Source organism: Durio zibethinus, chromosome 9 (assembly GCF_047325235.1).
Source record: "Durio zibethinus cultivar Kanyao isolate XHJ-2024 chromosome 9, ASM4732523v1, whole genome shotgun sequence".
Taxonomy (NCBI): Eukaryota; Viridiplantae; Streptophyta; class Magnoliopsida; order Malvales; family Malvaceae; genus Durio; species Durio zibethinus.
The window spans coordinates 6676867-6696247 of NC_143170.1; the positions used below are offsets into that span (position 1 = coordinate 6676867).

General features: G+C 32.1%; 3 protein-coding genes across 4 annotated transcripts; 1 reads left to right on the forward strand and 2 right to left on the reverse strand.

Moving 5' to 3' along the window:
- Positions 1-355: 355 nt before the first annotated feature.
- Positions 356-1906, forward strand: LOC111316475 (remorin-like). Its single transcript, XM_022918418.2, has 5 exons — positions 356-610; positions 762-812; positions 924-1011; positions 1291-1372; positions 1467-1906. The coding sequence occupies exons 1-5, from the start codon at positions 433-435 to the stop codon at positions 1659-1661; spliced, it is 594 nt and encodes a 197-aa protein (XP_022774153.1). The 5' UTR covers positions 356-432; the 3' UTR covers positions 1662-1906.
- Positions 1907-5651: 3745 nt separating this feature from the next.
- LOC111316485 (transcription factor LAF1-like) lies at positions 5652-7672 on the reverse strand. Its single transcript, XM_022918427.2, has 3 exons — positions 7415-7672; positions 6574-6703; positions 5652-6443 (listed from the first exon to the last, which is right to left on the reverse strand). The coding sequence occupies exons 1-3, from the start codon at positions 7548-7550 to the stop codon at positions 5822-5824; spliced, it is 888 nt and encodes a 295-aa protein (XP_022774162.1). The 5' UTR covers positions 7551-7672; the 3' UTR covers positions 5652-5821.
- A 5414-nt stretch (positions 7673-13086) lies between these two features.
- Positions 13087-17551, reverse strand: LOC111310013 (pre-mRNA cleavage factor Im 25 kDa subunit 2). Of its 2 annotated transcripts, none has more exons than XM_022909099.2 (7): positions 17254-17551; positions 16401-16446; positions 14814-14907; positions 14613-14686; positions 14389-14475; positions 14183-14293; positions 13087-13727 (listed from the first exon to the last, which is right to left on the reverse strand). In XM_022909099.2, exons 1-7 carry the CDS (start codon positions 17370-17372, stop codon positions 13656-13658), a joined length of 603 nt encoding a protein of 200 aa, XP_022764834.1. In that variant the 5' UTR covers positions 17373-17551; the 3' UTR covers positions 13087-13655. The 2 variants fall into 2 exon arrangements, with proteins under 2 accessions (XP_022764834.1, XP_089621867.1); XM_089765741.1 differs by having other exon boundaries at positions 13087-13745; positions 17254-17528.
- Between the last annotated feature and the right edge of the window lie 1830 nt (positions 17552-19381).

Genomic DNA, 19381 nt, shown 5'->3' on the forward strand with positions numbered 1-19381 from the left:
TCTGACAAATTCAAAACTTAAGGCTGAATAAACGAGTTTTTAAGCTTAAGTATCTTTCAATTAAAAAACCAATAACAAAAGGAGATTTTTTTTTAACTTTCGGCCGCAATTTTCACCTTTCAATGATTCGATCGAATGAACAGCAAAAACCAGAGGAATCGTTTTTTTTTTTAAGATAATTTTGGCTTTGGGTGTTTGGACAAAAAGATAGTTACACGTACATCTCAACGCCTGCTTGGGTCACTCTCTGCCAAAGCACAATAGACCACTTGTACCTTACCATCCAGCTCAGCTCAGTCAATCGAAGAAGCTACAGTTACACTCTCATCCAACCCCAACTATAATATCTCAGCTAATCGACCCATTGGCTCTCTCTCTCTTCTGTTTCAACTCGCCCTGTTTTCTGCTAAGGATTCTTGTTAGCACAAACACATGGCAGAGGAAGAATCCAAGAAGGTTAAAACCGAGACCCCCTCGGAGCTTCCGGCCTCGCTGCCTGCTCCCGAACCGGCCGCAGCCCCCCAAGATGTTGCCGAGGAAAAATCCATAATCCCACCTCTTGCTACTGAAGAAAAGCCTGCTGAGCCGACAGAACTCCCTGCAGTCGAAAGTATACAACTTTCTTTTTCCCTTTTCAGTTTTCTTTTTTTTTTCTTTGGTTTAGCTTGCCGTTTATCTCTTTGTTTTTTTTCTTGTGTCAATTTAATATTTTTATTTGTATTGTTTTTTTCCTTTTAATTTAATTTTGGTGTTTATGGCAGAGACGGTGGAATCGACTGAGGAGAAAAGCAAGGAGGGTTCTGTTCATCGAGGTAATCTCTCAGTCTTACGTTTATCAAAATCTTCGTTTTTATTAATAATGACCCAATAAATGTAATTAATATGATTAATTGAAAATGTTCCCTACTGGTTTGTTTGTCCAGATGTTGTTCTTGCTAGAGTTGCGACAGAGAAGCGAAATTCACTAATCAAAGCTTGGGAAGAAAGTGAAAAAAGCAAAGCTGAGAACAAGTATGAACTTCTTCACTTGGGTCTTTATTTAACTTCTATATTTTCTTTTTTTTGAAAATATAAGGAAACTTCATAGTATGAATTTTTGCATAACATGCAAACACAATTAAGCTTTTTTAACTGCTTTTGGTTTAGATTTTGTGGTTGCGATGCTCTAGATGATGTCCTTTACTTTAAAAAAAAAAAAAAAGCCAATTGAACTTGGAGCTTGGGTCTTTTATTTAATTCAGTTAGGCTTTTATGTTACTGAACTTCGAGCTTATTGAAATTGTTGAGCAGAGCTCAGAAAAAGCTTTCTTCTATTGAGGCTTGGGAGAATAGCAAGAAAGCAGCTATGGAAGCTGAGCTGAAAAAAATTGAGGTATTAATTCAGTTTTTTTTAAGAAAAGAGTTTGATATGTAATTTGAAGCAGAATAGTTATTAATAACATGACTATTAAATTTTACATGAGCAGCAAAAATTAGAGAAGCAAAAGGCCGAATATGTGGAAAAAATGAAAAACAAGGTAGCCTTAATCCACAAGGAAGCAGAAGAGAAGAAGGCAATTGTTGAAGCTAAGCGGGGGGAAGATCTTCTCAAGGCAGAGGAGATGGCTGCAAAGTACCGTGCCACCGGAACTACGCCGAAGAAGATCCTTGGTTGTTTCTGAGGATAAAATTCTTCAAAAAGTCTGGATTAGAAAATTGGGTCATTGTATATTTCTTTTGAGAGGTCATGTTAATTTTAGATGTGTTTGTCTGGTTTATATGGTGCGGCATTGGCCATTTTTCATTATTCTCTGTTTGCGTGTGTGTATATCGGAAGAAATTACTTATTGAATTTGTAAGAAACAAGTTTAATGTAATAATGTTGACTCGTGAAGATTATAGAATGAAGTAAATTATTTAAGTTTCATATTGTTCTTGCATAGCTGAAAGTCCAGAACGCAGCAACCTGGCAACTTCTAGTTTGTGACTTGAATGCTGCAATTGAAAATTTTAGCTCCTTTAGGACTAGGCGTAGGAAGTGGCATTTATGAAATCCCTGTTCCAAAGTAGGATGCTCTTACATAAGTTGAATAAAGTATGTTAAGCCTCTCCAAAAATCTTCCTAGGCCAAAAATACATAAGAATATATAGCTTCACATTCTATTCTTTGGACAGAATTTCCCAGATACAGCTCTTTTAAGCACATAGCCTTGTTCTTGTATACTGGATTATTGAACAAAAAACATCTTCAGCCATTAATTACTGACTGGTAGACCACAAAACTCGAAATTCTTTTATCTTCCCTACTTGGTTCCTATTTTAGGCTCTTTTTGATTTATGAGAAGTTGTGGGCAAGCAAACTTAGAATGAAGCAACCAGCTATATCCAAGTTTTAATCTCCTTTTAACCGTTTAACCGTACCTTCTCAAAGATCAAAAAAAAAAAAAATTAAATTTCGAATTGATTCTTGCAACCACCTTAAAAATGAGTTCAAATCCTGATATTTAAAATCTCTCTCCCTCCCTATTCTGAAGCGGTCTCCTATATATATATATATATAAAATCCCAGATCAGTATCACTAGCTAGGTTAGATCTAACAGCAGTTTCATTGCTGTATATGATGAATCCAAAAATTCATTGGAGTTGATGGAGTCTGAATAAGCTAATGCGTCTAAACCTGGGCTACAGCTATCAACTTGTTCATGGGTGCCAGAACCACAAGTAATGGTGGGTCTTTCTTCACATTTGACGTATGAACTTGATTCAAATTTTGTGGATGAAGATATTTGGGTCTTTGGGACATAGGGCTTTCACTTCTTTCTTAGGATGCTTAGCAGTGTTTCGGAAATTTTCTCCCACATCAGAATTCCATAACATAAGAAAGATGTCACAGTCAGTTTTTACCTGTTGATGAGGAATACATCATTGAGGATTCCATTGACAAGCGGCCCTCTGCCTCAAGCTAGACGCTTTTCCATTGAACAGTGTGGCGGGTTGAAGGTGACTCGGATTTAATAATGCTTGATTCATAGGTGGAAATTGGACAGGAAGGTCTGCGGTATATTGCCTGTGGAAAGGAGACGCTTTATAAGATGGGTGTTCCAGAAGTTCTTGATCTCATTGTCTGTCCTTCCTGGCAGATTAGATGCTATAGCAGTGCACCTGGAATGTGGTAAATTCGGTACATTTACTCATTTTCATCCTTCTTTTGAGTAGGGCTAAGTTCTAAAATATATTAGGTCAGCTTTGAAATCATGCTCACCTGGGGTTCTTATCTAAAATATGGTCAGCAATTTTCTTTATATGAGAATGGCCGTTATTTAACAGGAATGTGTGGACTAAGGAAAAGTCCCTCAGAGTCGGTTTATCAAAATATAATTAAACGAACATGGTTCAAGCTTGCAGCTTGCCAGATGATAACTTTCCTTGCTAATTGGCCCTCATAAAAATGGATTCCAGTGGGGGTTAGAGCAATTAGAGTCCAGTTACAAACGTTAATTAGAAGTGTGTGAAAATTGCAGTTATTCTTATAGGCATGCTCTGATAGACAGCATTGATCAAACTTAAAAGAGGAGCCCTACATGTATTTATAGCTTGCAGATGCGTCGAAAAATAAAATTTACATAAAAAACCAAAAACAAATAGCAAAAAGTAAAAAACAACATTTTACCAAACAAAATCACAAAATTTATGAGATATTCGTTAAATTATTTACTACTATTTTACTTGACCTTTTCCCTTTTTACCATAAGCTATACATATGGTCGTGAATGGAATCTGCTTCATCGTATTGTCCTATTCTCCCTATCCAAGAAAACTAGCTTTCCATTATTTGCAGGATCTTCTAAAGGAGTTTGACAAGTTTGATTATGGTCTCATTGAGAAAGTTACAAGATCATCTAGCTTTATTAGATTCGGTAATATCGCCATGAACTGGTTTATAGCTTATATTTTTAATAATTTTGAAACAGTTATAATATTTGATTGTTAATAAAGCAGAGGAAACATAGGGAGGATATAATTTAAGAAAGTCATTGTATCAATATATTGCTCCCAAGTTTCCATTTTTCCTTCCAACGTTAATCAAGGAGGGAACATATAAAGGGAGGAAACGTTAATCATTGCTGTTGCTGCTTCAGTTATTTTATGGGCTAGCCTAATCCTTACAGACGACTTCTTAATATCAACTTTGTACAATTCCTAAAATCAGGACTTGGTAGATTTGAGCATAAAGCCATGGTGCCAAAAGGAGCAAAGAAGCTTTATTCACCGCAACAACTTAAAGTATCCACGGCATGAAGCCTGCAATTGCATGAAAAAACATTATGATCATGTATGTTATATATACGTTTCGTGTAGTAAGTTTCCCATTTATTTTGAAACAGTAAAAAGGGCGGCACATTGATCTTGGTTCCTTGATCAATTTCTAAATCCAAGTTTTCAATCAAGCTAGAATGCTAGTTTGCTTGCATTACATGCTGTAGCTGACCCTTTCACAATGCGCCCTCCCCCCCACCCCCCCCTGGCGCTAGAAAGTGAACCACAAAGCCTAGGTCTTTGGCCAAACTCATTGACTTTTGGGTGAATTATTGTACTACTATTTGAGCTTCTTCGGAACGACAAAGAGAGCCTCCTTGGCCTAATGGAAATCAATAAACGTGTAGATGAGGTAAAGCAAAGTTTGGCTCCTTCAACATACCTACACCAGCTGGCAAAAATGGCAGTGGTGCTCCCATTGAATTTATCTAGAAAGTCATTGGAAACCAAAAATTCTCTACTCTTCTGAAAGATGATTAAGTAATATAATACGATAGATGGTACTAAGCTGTAACTATTTTTTTTTCATATTAAAATCCTTATGAAAAAAAAGTCAACCAAATGATTCAGCAACCAGAGATGGAAACAGGAAGTCGAGAAATATAAAAGTAATCCTGTTACCAGAGAAGCGATATCAAATACAACCTGTTGGAATCTGTACTTTGACGCAACTTCATGGAAGAATAACACAAGTCCAAATTGATATTTAAAAAAAATATATTCTTTTTGAATTTAATATAATATGAACATTATTGATTTTAAGGAAAAAAAAAATCAATATGATTTACTTGACTTGTGCTTTTATTTTTCAAAAAAAAAAAATTCTTGAGCTCTAATATTTTTTTTAAGAAATTAAATTTTGAAAAAAATATAAAGTGAAGAAAACACTTTCATATTAAGCCAAAAAGAAAGTCCAAGAAATTTACTTTGCAAATTTTATTTTTAGACTTATATTTTAAGTCAAAAATATATTTTCAAAATCTATTTAATTTTTATTTTAAATATTTGGCCTTAAATAATTGTGAAATGAACATTTCAAACTTGAGAAAACTGTGGAAAGAAAGAAAAGTGAACAAATATATCTTAAATATTCCTTTCAAGTCATTAATAAATCATTAATACGTTAGAGAACATAATATGAGATGTAGGGGATCATTTCCCTCTTTATAAGATTAAATCCCATATACGGGTAAACGCATATTTTGCTTTAAGGAATCGATCCCTTTGGGGTTTCTGCAACGGTCATTTTTTGCAGGGAAAGGTAGTTTTTTACTTCAAACCTTTTCCAACTCACTCCAAACTCATTTTGAACATTAAAGAGGCACTCGAACACAGTTGTGAAGTAAGAGAACAAACACCAGAAATACATATCTTTATTTTCTCAATGATTCAAGAGAACCCAATTATTTGAGAGTTCAATTTGTTTTCAAAAACACATATAAACTATTAGAATTTGTGAACGATACAGAAGTGAGGTATCTCTTGAAAGTAGCTTATTTCAAAAGTTTCCATGGAACGATGCCCTTATATGTACATTACATCATCGTTGATATTGAAATCATGACATATGTCGTCCCCAGATATAGAAACAACAAACTCATTTCCTGAAATCTGCGTTTCGAACTTGAATTGTGAGCTAAACATTTCATTTACTGATGCATTGCTTAGTCCATCATGAAAATCACTTCCAAATGCTCCCTCATTTGATAAATATGCATTCATGAAGGGATCCTGGAAGTTTGAACTTGAACCATGATTAAGTCCATCTGAGGAAGCCACTGGCTTACCTGAATTCGAGAAGCTTCCACCTTCTTGATCTAGCGATAGCCACTCTGCGAATAAAAGCTTTGGTAGTGAGCTTCTATGTGGCTCTTTAGCGAAGTCAAAATGCTGTGGAACAGCTTGATCAGTAGTCATTGACGATTTTTCAATGTGCTGGAAGGATTCATAGCTTGGAATTTGGTCTGTGAGATTTTGTGGAGACACAGTAGATTCTGTATTTTCAGAGCTTGAGTTGGTGTATCGAGTCCTCGTCTGAGCTTCCATTTCTTCAAATTTTGCCACTCTCTTCTTCAGATAGGAATGCCAGTAGTTCTTTATCTCATTGTCAGTTCTTCCAGGCAAATTTTTTGCAATTAGGGACCACCTGGTCAACAAAAAATAGATCATCCTCGTTAGTTCATCGTAAATCAAAGGATAATTTTTCATTATAGGAAAGGTTAAAAAAACTGAATACAGTCGGGTGTAGCAGTAAATGCAACAGCCTTCTTGCTTACTTGTTGCCTAACAAATGGTGAAGGGCCAGGATTGTTTCCTCCTCTTGCGGCGTAAACATCCCTCGCTTTAATCCTGGTCTCAAGTAATTAATCCACCTTAATCTGCAGCTCTTCCCATTCCTCTGCAAACCTGGAAGTGAAGTATTTACAAGTTTACAACTCATCAGAACAAACCAGGGTAAACTGTTGAGAGACTATTTTAGTCATTTGAAAAGGAAATCATTATCAATCTCCTTCACTTTCTTTTTCTTTTCTCACACACAATAAAAGAATCAATCGCTTTCCTTTAACCGAAGGCAAGATTTTATCACAAACTCATTGTTGCTGACTCGAGTAACGACAACAAAAATTCTTGAATGTTTTAGGCAGACAGGGAAACCAACGTACAAAAATCTTTATTCCACATCACATAAGTTACTTTGTAAGAACAACCCCTTTTTTTTTCCTCAATGGTTAGAAGAAAAGTAAAATAAAGAACAACTTGGTCCTGAAACATGGCATGATCTTACATTGAATCACTGTATTGCCATTTGCCAGTGTCGGTTTGTCACTGGTAAAAAAACTCATTTCAGGACAAGCATGAATTAGATAAATTAGTCCCAAAGCAAAGAAAAACAGGTGCATTTTAATGAAACAGCATACACAACCCTTTAAGAGAATGAAATCCATAATGTAGTTGGATACAAATAAATTCCAGAAAAATTAAAAGGGACTCAATAACAATCAATATAAAAAAGGGTTAATCTTTTAATGCCATTTCCTTTGTTGAAGCTAAAAATTAATTAAAGGGTGTAAAAGAACCTGACAAGGAGTGAAGAAAGAAAAAGAGTAATGAACTGACCTGCATTGATGGGAACAGAGCTCCAGCAACCATGGCCATGTTGGAGGACATAGTTTCTGAGCTTTAGGTCTTCTTCAGGTGACCATAACCCCTTCCTGTGCTTAGCTTTTGGCTTGTCAGCTGACTTGCAACCCATTTTTTGCCTGAGAGAGGCAGTGCCCGCCTTGTTACACGTTAAAAAGTTGGCTTATGAAAGAGAAATAAAGAGAGAGAGAGAGAAAGAGAGAGAGAGAGCCAAAAGCAATGAGGTTAAGGGCAGTTTAGAGGAGAAGAGGCAAAAGCAATAAATAGCCAATCCGAAAAGGTTTTACGAGTATTAAAGCAAAGATTAGTTGTAAGATTACTAGTTTTGGAAATGAAAAAGAAATTAATTCTACTAGTATTAGTACTTAATTATGAGCTGTGAAGTTTATCGCTGTCGAGTGTCAAATAAAGAATTCTTTATCCATTTTTTTTTTTTTTAAGTTTTTCATTGTGGAAGAAAGAGTAAACCTATAATAGTGCGTTTGATCAGATAATTGTAAAATTTGGAAAAAAATTTAAAATAAGGTATTTTGTAATTTTAAAATATTAGTATTTGTAATTATTTTGTTTAGATAAGTGTTTCTTAGAAAGGAAATTTGATGAGATAAAAAAAATAATTATAAAAGAAAATTAATTATATTAAAGATAAAAAATACATATGTACAAATAAAATATGCAACATGGATTCATTAGACTTTTAAAAAATGTAAATATTATTAATAATGCAAAAATAAAATATATATATTAAAATTTAAAGTTAAATAAAATTATATTTATTTCTTTTTTGTATTTTATGATGAGTTTTGTGCAATAAAGAGATGAATGATTTAGAAGACTCTTGACAAACCACTTATTTAATTAGAGTTTCAAGAGAGAATTTGAGCACCTCAAATTTTCTCCTGATATTTCACATAAATTTTGAAATGCCTTTTTATTTTTACTCAAATAAATAAATTTATTTTTTAATTTTTAAAAACCTTCATTGAAATAAAAGTCTCTTTTTCAAATACCACATTCAAACACACCAAAGTTTAAGAAATGTCAATGTTACCCTGTGTTCGTTCTAAAGCAATATTACTTTGTATAATCTTATTGACTTTGTAATACCTAACCTACAAAGTCTTTAATTAACGAATAAAAAAAAACTAATTATAAGCAGTCTTTGGACCATTTATTCTATAGCTAGTAAAATTAGTAGAAATATATAGTTCAATGTTCTTTTTCTTTGTTTGGCAGTACATAGCAGTGGTAGATACAATGGGAAATTAAAATGTCTATAGATATCTTCAAAGATTGAAAAAAAAAATTAAAGAAAATTTTTTTTAATACTTTTAATTTTTTTTAAAATTTTTTTATCAATAAAATTAATAAATTTATTAACAATTTTTTATTTATATTATAAACAAATAAATAAATCTTATGTCCGACTGATACGAATTTTTCATTCTTATATCTTCAAACAAGCAAGCATAATTTCTTTATACTTTGATTCAAAGACTTTATAATTTATTAAAAAAAAATTCATTTTTCAAACAAATAGACAGTTTTATTCAAATAATTAAACGCATATCATCAATAAGTGATTAATTTAATTTGTTAAGATCATTTTTTTCAATGAAAAAATTTTGAGTTTGAATCTTGTCGATGATCATTTCGAATGCATAATCTGCAATCACCTGTCTTAAGTTGTAAGATATGACACATCTTACTTTGACTTAAAAAATTAAACAGTCCATCTACCCAAATTTTTTTTACCTAAAAAGATGACATATCTTACCCTAATCTAAAAAATTAAACAATCTATTTACCCTAAATTTTTTTTACCTAAAAAAATAAAACGCGTACCAAATGCTTTGTTACATTATTTCAGAAAATCTGATGGTCGGGATTTTGGGTATAAAGATCAATTACTGCTTTATTTCTTTGGGACAGATGAACATTTTGCAATCATTAATAAATCATTGCCCTTTATGGACCGTTCACTCTTTTTATAGTTCATTAAGTTTTAATTTCTAATAATGAAATTGCTGCATATTCATAGCTTTTTGACAGATTTGTATACGTACGTTTTCAACTTGGAAGAAATATATTATTTAAATGAATAAAAAATTAAATTGTCGTAGCCCATGGATTAACATATTCTAGAATATCATTTATAGTTCATATTAATAATTTGGCTATGTCAACTTGAAGCTCCTATTTATCCTTAATAATTCACAAAATAAATTAAGCTTTTCTTCTCCTACTAACTAATCCCTATTATTTTATAATTAAAATTTAGGATCTAAGATTTTTATCTTCTCATATCTTAATACAAATAAAAGAAAAAAAAAAACTTAATTCAAAATCAAACCCTTAATATTTTTTCAAACGTTTTTAACCACTAAATCAAATACTCGAGACGGATCCAAGATTTTTAACTTCTCATATCTCTTACAAAAAATGTACTGTCCAACAAGCTTTTTCTATTACATGCACGTGCCAAAATGGAAGGGGTTGATAAAGTTGATTGAAGTTTGTTGCCGAACTTTAGAGAGCCTGTATTTCATGAAATATAAACATGCATTGCCTTAAATACAATGATATTGTTGCCGACAATCCTTAATTATTTCAAACTAAAATATATAGGTTATGTTATTTATTAAGTTGAAAACGAGATCCAAATTTTATTTTTTGAGAAAAAAAAATCATACATAATCATTAATGAATAAAATCCTACAGGTACATATAGATTAAAATCATACATATTTTTATACTTTAATGTTTATACCAGTAATATATTAACACATTGATTCAATTAGGTGCCACATCAACATTTCTCTCTTCTAAAAAGTATTTAATTAAAGAATTTATAATTTAATCAGTTATTGCTAAAGTAAAATGAACTAGTTGCGTAAATTAAAAATTTGAGATCCAAATACTTTATTTTTGTTTTTACGGTAAAAAAAAACCTTTTTCATAACTGAACCAAACACGACATTGTATTTGATTAGTGTAATTTACATGTTTGTTAAAAGGCTGCTATAAATGATTAATTTTATAATTTTTTGTAGCTTAATTATTAAATAAAATTTGCGATTAGCCAGATGTTGTTATACATATTTCTTTTGGCTCTTTTGTTCCGAGAACAAATGAAACAATTAGTTTGGTCCGATTCCATGGGCAACCAATGATTTTGTATCTGATGCGACTTTTACCTTGATAAAATTCGCGATAAATTTGTTAGGTGTTGATGGCTGACACTTTGTAACAAATTTGTTTCCATTTACGCAACTCGATGAAGTTTCTGACAAATGTGTTCATATGATGGGAAAACAAGGACAGATTTTTTGCCCGTTTGTTTTTGTTTGGTTTGATAATTTTGTCTGAAGCTGTAAATACATAAAGTATAGGAAAAAAAATTCTAACTAAACAATGTGATGGAAATACAATTTTAAGTGTACACACGTAAAAGAATATTTTAAGGCTCCATTTATGAGCGTGATGGACATCTTCTTTCGTATTGAAATTTGCATTTTATTATTAAATTTGGAGTTTAAGATTGCTGATTAGTCTGAGTTAGAAAGACCGACCTTTTTTCTTTGGCTTACAAATCAAGTAATAGAAAAAACCGTATTTTAAAAAAAAGAAAAAAACCAAATCCTAAAAATTGATTTAAAAGATTCTTTATTAAAATTTTGATTAAGTTGTTATCACATGAAAGCAACATATTTTGTTAGGATCATGATTGAAGCATAATTCCAAAAAAAAAAAAGGATCGAACATTCAGATTCGGAGATTTTTAATCTCTTTAATTATTTTTTCCATAAAATCATTAACGAAGTCTACCCAACTTGTTGTCCCATTAAACATGAGAGCTTTCACTCTTTCTCTAATTTTCCCTTAACTATGTTGGTTTTCATGCAAATTTATCGCAATTTTGATGAATATTATTAATTGATTTTTATATATATATATAGGCTATACTTATACCCAGTAACGCATGTTTGCTTAAGAAGCATTTCACTTATAAATTTTTATTACAATTTTATATAATTAATCAATTATAATAAAAAAAATTATATAAATATTCATCACTTAAAAATATGAATTTTACAGAATTTTTAATGAATCATACACAATCTTAAATTATAAATGATTAATTATATTATAATAATTATAGATAATATGTTCTGATTTACTGTGGCTAAATTAATGAAATCCCGTCGTTTTTCATGCAGTCAAGTGATCAACCTTTCCTGGCAGATGCCTTGTCGTGCTAACTTACGCAATTGCTTAAGTCAGCTTTCTGCTACCAAACTTTACATTAAAAAAAAAATAAAAATCACAACCAATGACGAAACCTGAGAAAGCCTCTCAACTTTAACCTACCTCTCTAGAGTTAGTTTTCTATTTACGAGATGACAATTTGTCAAAATAGTGGTTTTCAACAAGTAGTTCTCATAATCTGATTTGCGCGAGGGGAGAATCAAGTGTTGGCACGTTGCATTTTTTAGTTTGATATAAACATATTTGGAGCTACTTTTATTGGAGGGAAAAAATTTGTGGTCTATGCGGCTGTTCACTTGCTCGTACACATTACCAATTTTAATGGAAGGTAAATTACATACGCGGTTCTCTAATTTTAGATCCCATGTTTTTTTTTTTTTTGGTTCATAAATTTAAAAGATTAATTTGTTTGTCCTTAAACTTCTAGAATTATAATGAATAGACCTTTTTTTAACTTTATCATGTTATAACATTGCAAGTAATATGTCAATTGACGTATTATTTTATTTTGGATATAAAAGAAAATTTTAATTTGTTTTAAATAATTTGAAGTTTGTGGGTTCCTTTTAGGGCTATTTTTTATATTTCAAAATTGAAATTAAAGTTATTTTTATAATTACATTTTTTTAAAAAATTTTGAGCAAAAGAGGAAGGAACGTTTATAAAGAGAAAAAAAAAATGGAAACAAAGAAGAAGAGACAGAGGAGAGGATCAATGAAATCCAACATTTGAGGCAATTCCATCGCTCTATATTGGAAGAGGACTGGATTAGCCCTAACAGTATGGGAGGGAATCCCATTGATTTTGTTTATTAAAACTTAAATATAATAATCGAGTAGAGTAATTTCTAATTATCTTTTTGTCTTAAAATAACTAGTCACCCAATTTTTGGAATGACTGCTGATTTTGATCAATAATCATTCAATGGTGAGTAAAACTTTCACTATTGCCGCCCTTGCTATAAGACTAAAAATTTAATATAATTAATTAATAAGATTACTTTTAAAAATTAATATTTAATTAATTTAAATTTTAAATTTTAATACTTCCAATTCTTTCTGGTATCCCAACCTCTTTAATAATAAAACAATGTTCCACTCAAATTGAATTTAAGTAATTCCAGACCCCCAACCACTTGGGAAAATAAGCCAAGTAATCAACCAATGAAGATGCCTCCATCGAACAAACTGAACAGTTTCTCACAGTTCCTCGCACATCTATATTATATGAAAATTATACAATTTTCACCAGGATACAGATAATAGGAGCTTCGGTATTTTTCATTCCATCACAAAGGAACCATCCGTACCTGCGGTCCCTTTGCCCATAATTCCAATCTGTCGAGTAGAAATAATACACTCCAAAATCCAACAAACTAATTTACCTGTTTCATAACCGACATCAAGCATAAACTTCTCATTTATGGGACTCAAATACATGATTGCATTGTAAGCCCGTTTGATGAACAATCATCAACCAAGATACATAAACATCGCTAGTCATAACTAATGATCCACCTTACAAATTACACTGGGAGCAAAACAGCTCTACATCTAAACAATCACACATCCATAACCAAGATATAACAACCCATTAAACCCCACAACAATAGCTTGTTAAACATTCTTAAAGAATATAAACCATTAAATTAAACCATCTAAGTTGGGACACTAGCGTGGCTACGGACCCATACAAGATACGACTCTGATTAGTAATGACTCTAAACTTATATATAAGCTGAAAAAATGGTTTGTAATCAAATTAAAGTGCAAGAGTTTACCATAGTGTCAACGTTTCAGTCATCTTAATCAACTTAGGAAACCCAAGTAACACAAAAGTCTCTCATTAAATACCACCAGCTCCAGCTCTTGAAGCCAAGCAATATTCTTACGATGTAGCTGTCTGGAAGCAAGCAGTAAGGTTGGCACTCTTTACATCCATGCCAAAGTCATGTAGTAATCATGTTGAATTGGAATCTAGAAAGCTGCTGAGGAATGGTTGATATGACTGGTCCATATCTCTGTTCGACATTTAAGTGCTGTTGTCAGATGGAAGAACCAGATGGCCAATAAAGCTAAAAATTATTATTTTTTCAAAAGAAAAAGTAGAAACATGGTACATATAAGCCACAAAACTATAGTTTACCATTTCATTAAAATGCAGGAAATTAGCAGTAGAAATCCAGATGAAAGGAAAAGGGAGACCTAAATAACTGGGGTAATATAGTCGGCTGATAAGAGCAGAAATAATTTCAGAGAAGAAACATATGATCTGACAAGGGTAATTTGCCACAGACACAGTTCATTCTCCATTTCCTCTTTATCAAGCTTTTGAAATCTTGAATTCCAAACACATATTTATTAACTCAAATACAAAAAAAAAAAAAAAAAGAAAAAAAAAGAAGGAAGAGAAAAGCACAAAACTCAAATTATAAATCAAGTTGAAGAATGGATTAAGTGTAGGTAGACTCCCTACCTGAACATTATCATAAAGCTCAAACAACGGCACAGCAAGAAGTTTCAAATTCTTTGGTACTGCAAAGTACTCTTTCTCAGACAAGTGAACAAGGAAAAGCTTCTTGCACTCCTGCAATATTGATAATAGAGGAGGTTAAGAAAGGATAGCATAGCTCATAAAAGCCATGTGAAGTAACACAAAGACCAAGAACAACAGAAAATTACCTTGGGTTTTGTGATATGGGGAGGACAATATGGATACATTATGGTCTCAAAGTTGGGCCTCCACCAGATGGCCACACACTCACCAATCTGCAACAAGATAACAAGGAACAGAACTAAGCATTAAAAGAAATTGTTTCCAAACTATCTCTCTGCAAAGTTCAAAGGAAATTGTGAGGAAAACCTGTCCTCCTCATCCAAGTAAGATAATTACAACAAATCTGTACCTGCCAGTCTGGCACAAGAGCAGGTGAATTAGCTCCAAGCTTGCTGGTCAGCTTCCTTTTTAAACCCTCAATCTCTGAAGCAAAAAAGAAGAGCATAGGGGTTACAAGCAACATAGAATCTCCAAAATAGTACAGCAGAAAAGATGTATGGAGAAACATCAGCATTATGATGTAGGAGTAAAAAAGTTAAAAAGAAGATACCGTTCTCTCCAGGCTTCAGGCGACCACCAGGAAGTTTGCAGAATGTGTTCCCAATTTGCAGAAGAAGAATGTGAGGATGATTATGTTCTTGGACCTGAATGAGAAGACAGTATAAGCAATTTAAGAATAAGCATTAAAGCGATCATCTTAGAACCCAAATTATTGTAACCTTCACAAAGATAATAGTAACTGGTAAGTTATAGATAAAAGAGAAAGCAGCAAAAGTACAACACAAACTCAAAATGGCAAAAAGAATGCTAATTCCTTTAGATATTACCATTGTCGATCCTATACATATAAAGTCTTGTGCCTCTAAGAAGGAACCCTTCATTAATTAGGACGTAATTCCTCTTTTCTTGAAGAACAATTTCCTATTTACATATGTAAGACAAAGTTGTAAATTTCTGCCAGGTAGACTATTGTGGTCATAAGTAAACACCTTACAAGCTATAGACCTCTAAGATGCAAAAGCATCCCTTTGTATCATAAAATATGTGCAATGCACAGAAATGTTGACTGCTGATGCTTAAGTATGAATCGGGCTATGATATTGGAGCAGCATTGGTAAAAACGAAAAGCTGATAAACCATAACGACCCTTTTCCTTGTTTGTTAAACAAATAATACACAACCTTATAGATAGAAGAAGTAACGGCCTTAAATTGATAAGTAAGAGTTAAGGACGTGTTTGGTAGACAAGATTATGATAGGATAAGATAATATTATGAATAGGATTAGACTAAATAATGCCATCCTATCTTGTGTTTGATGTGTGCATGGATTATGACAAGATAATTTATTTGTTGGTCAAAATTATCCTTCCTCAAAGTTTATACAATGTAAATTATTAATGTAATTTTTAATGGTATAATAGGAAATATAAGATCAATCCTAGGGGAGGATTGAATCATCCTATACCAAGAGGATGATTAATCCTCCTTGTAATCTTATCTCTTTCTTTAGATACAAACCAAACATAATATAAAATGATTATCATCTTACCTGTCCATCATCCTATGCACCAAACATTACCTAAAGGTTTTACGCACATTTGAAAGACCTTTTTCTTTCTGAATGGAGTCAAGTTATTATTTAACCAATTACTGAACAAGTAAACCTTTAGCATTTTACATCTCTGAATATAGTAGTTTCAAATTCCTAGAAGCCATAATGTTAAAGTTACTATCTCATAATAAATTCAAACTTTACAGGGTATTCTAATTTTTCCTCCTCAGAAAAATGATGAAGCATCACATCCCCAATAAAATGCATTTATCATCTCATAATAAAGAAAGATATTGTTATGAAAAAAATTAAATATTACTAGAGCATTAAGTCTTTCTGACGTTTCAATGCAATGAATCTTTTACAAAAAAAAAAAAAAAGATTGTTACTAGTCAAATTTAAAGAAAGCAGGCCACATAGGATTATCATTTGAATAATTGAAAATAAAAACATTAAAACATGACTACGGTGTGTAGAAAAGAAAGCTAGGAGTGAAAAATATTACTATAAGTTTTCACAAAAGAGAATGAAGAATAAACATAACATTATGGCAGCATGGCAAACCAGAAGCAAATTAACATACCAGTAAAATTGCTTCAACACTAGTCCTCATGCCCTCTTTCATATAACTGCAACTCGCAGTCAAAAGAAGCAATTACAAACTTGTGCTTATATAAAGTAAAGTTTCAACATGCCAATATTCAAAGTAAACTTATTCCATCCCCATTTAAATCTTCAATGAGAACTTTTAGGCTTTGCTTGGTAGGAAAGATGGAAAGGGATGATAAAGAAAATTTATTAATCTAACATTTAAGATATAAAGTAAAAAGAATGGTTATGAATTTTAACCATCAGATTAACAAGTTTTACATCCTCACCTCTTTCCATCCTTCATACCAAGCAAAAGATTAGTTTAGATCCCGAATTTGCTTTCTTGGGTTTTTCTTTGGGGGTTTGGAAAAGGAAAAAAAGAATATTCATCGAAGCTCAAAATTAATCAATAATAGAAAAAATGTAGAAAGTTTTCCTTAATCTAAAACATGAGAAACACAATTCAAGCTCAGTTCAAATATCTATTACTTCGATCAGTAATTTCGTTTTGCTCTACAAATTCCCCTCAGTTCCCAATATGGTATAAGAAAGTGTAGAAACTACGGTTTCGAATCTTAGATCATCGACCGAACTAAGTCGAACAGTTCAGAATAAGCAATTCAAAATGAACTCTTTTTCTTTTTTTTTTTTCTTGTTTCTGAAACCGAATAACACAGAGGAAAAGCGAATCTAAACCGCATAAAAAAAAAAAAAAAAAAAAACACAACTCTAGCTCGGCATTCTGGAAAATGAAAAGGTGAATTAGGGTTTATTTAGGGTTTTTAAAAAACCTACAAAACATGTAATTAAACAAGAGAATAAAAAGGAAAAAGTGATTAAATTACTTGACTTTCATGCGAGCAAGGCGATCCGCCACGGACGTGTCCTTCTCCATCTTCGGCTCTTTGGTGCCAAAGGTGTAGCTCGACAGTGGATAAGTGTTCACCACCGATGACGTTACCATCTCTCTCCTCCCCCAAGATTCTCGTAAATCGTATAAGCTTGAACTGTATTAGATTATCGAAACGTTTAAAACTTTCTCTTTCCAGCGGCAAAACGGTTTCTTTATATTGTCTGGGTACAGAGGAGGGAGAGCGGAGAAAATACACAGGTAGGCAAAAAGGCAAAATGACAAAATGAAAAAACTAGAACTAATAGGGTAAATGATATATTAGTATTTTTAAGTTATTTGCGTTCGATTTAATTAAAATTCGAATTCGATTTAATAATTGTTAAGTTGAGCACGAACTTGAGTAGTTCGACTTATCGAATGAACCGAATTTGAGTATGTTAATACTCGGTTCGAATAACTTGTGAATTTTTTTATTATTTTTTTATTATTATTTTATTTATAAAATTATCATCTTACCCTTAACCTAAAAAATCCTAAAATTATGTTTTCTTCTTTCCCCTTTCTCCTGTCTCCCTCATCTTACATGGCACATGGCGTCTTTCTTTCTCCCTCTTTTTCAATATTTTGAAGTTAGTTTCCATAATTAACTCAAATTCAAGACAAATCAAAGCTGAAAAATCTGAGATAAATCAAAGTTGGAGCAAGCTACTACCTTTTTGCATAACTACAAAAGGTTTTTTCATTGTAAGTGAACTTTACAGATGCAGCCATGGTTCTTTCTTGTGTCTGATTATGTAGTCATCCATGTAATTTCGTATAAAAAAATGACGATGATAAAGTCTTTGAACATGATCCATTTCCTCTATTTGTCCTATAGTTCTCAACAGTCTTGACCAGAGTTTGTCCTCTGTTTGTCCACATTTTATTGAATATTTTATAGCATGATTAAACATGACTTTGGCTCATCATGTCTGTATACATTTACCTCCAAAGAGTCAGTGGACAAGGCATTGGCAAGTGTGGTGTGGAGCCATTATCATGCTTTGAGATCTTACTTTGCCAGGTATGAAGCCATTATCAGAGTTATTAAGTTGTTCTTCATCTCTCTTTTTTAGCTTAGTCTCATTAGCTACCCTAAATTTCTCTTCATTCACTTTATTTACGGAGGGGCATACCAAAAAAAAGAAAAGCGTTATCGGCTTGGATTGGAGTCGATGACTTTTTGTTGCCTATTTTTGATTTTAAAGTCTCGCAAAAGACTAGGACTGACATATCAACTACCAAACAAAAATTATATGACTGTCACTTAAGTTACAGACTCCAACCCTTCGTTCACGTTGCTTTACTTTAAACTTTATCTATGATTTTATTTTGGATGGGATCTCTTTAGAAAAGTACATAATTTTTCATACTTAAAGCTGTACAGGTGTCCATGCGAGATACCTTAACTAAGGCCTGAAAAGTGAGATAAAGTAAGAAAGAAAATGAAGATAAAGTAAGAAAGAAAACGAAGAGAAAGAGAAAGAAAAAGTGGTTCATATGATGTTGGGTACTTAAGTTAAGCTACTTCTTTTTGGTTGTTGATTAGATTTTGTTTTAGTGTTGTTTATTTCAGTTGCCTTCACTATTAAGGCCTATCAAAGCCAACAAAAAAGAAAAAAAAATTGAAGATAGTGGTTGTTTTAGAGTTTGGTTTTTCAACTTTAAGGGAATAAATGATGAGGTTTCATCACCGGGTTAATTGTGTTGCTTTTCGTAGTTTTTTTTACCTTGTTTGTTTACTCCATTTAGCCATACTTCCCCTTTTACACTTTTCGTATGTTCCTATATACTTTTGTGTTTTGCAAAAAAGTCTTTTTTTTTCTTCAATGAAAAATGGGTTCTCAGTTTTTAAAATTATTAAAAATTATTTTTTAAAAAATATTATATAAATCAATTAACTTAAAATTTAAATTCATATTTATTATAGGTTATAATTATTCAAAGAGTAAATGCTGGGTTAGTTTTCCAGGATTTCTATGCTTATAGATTATGTATATTGCTTGCGATTCCCATATATGGTTATCATTTACTGTTAAATTTCATACTCTTTCAATAACTTGTTTCTTGCAACTTGTTTT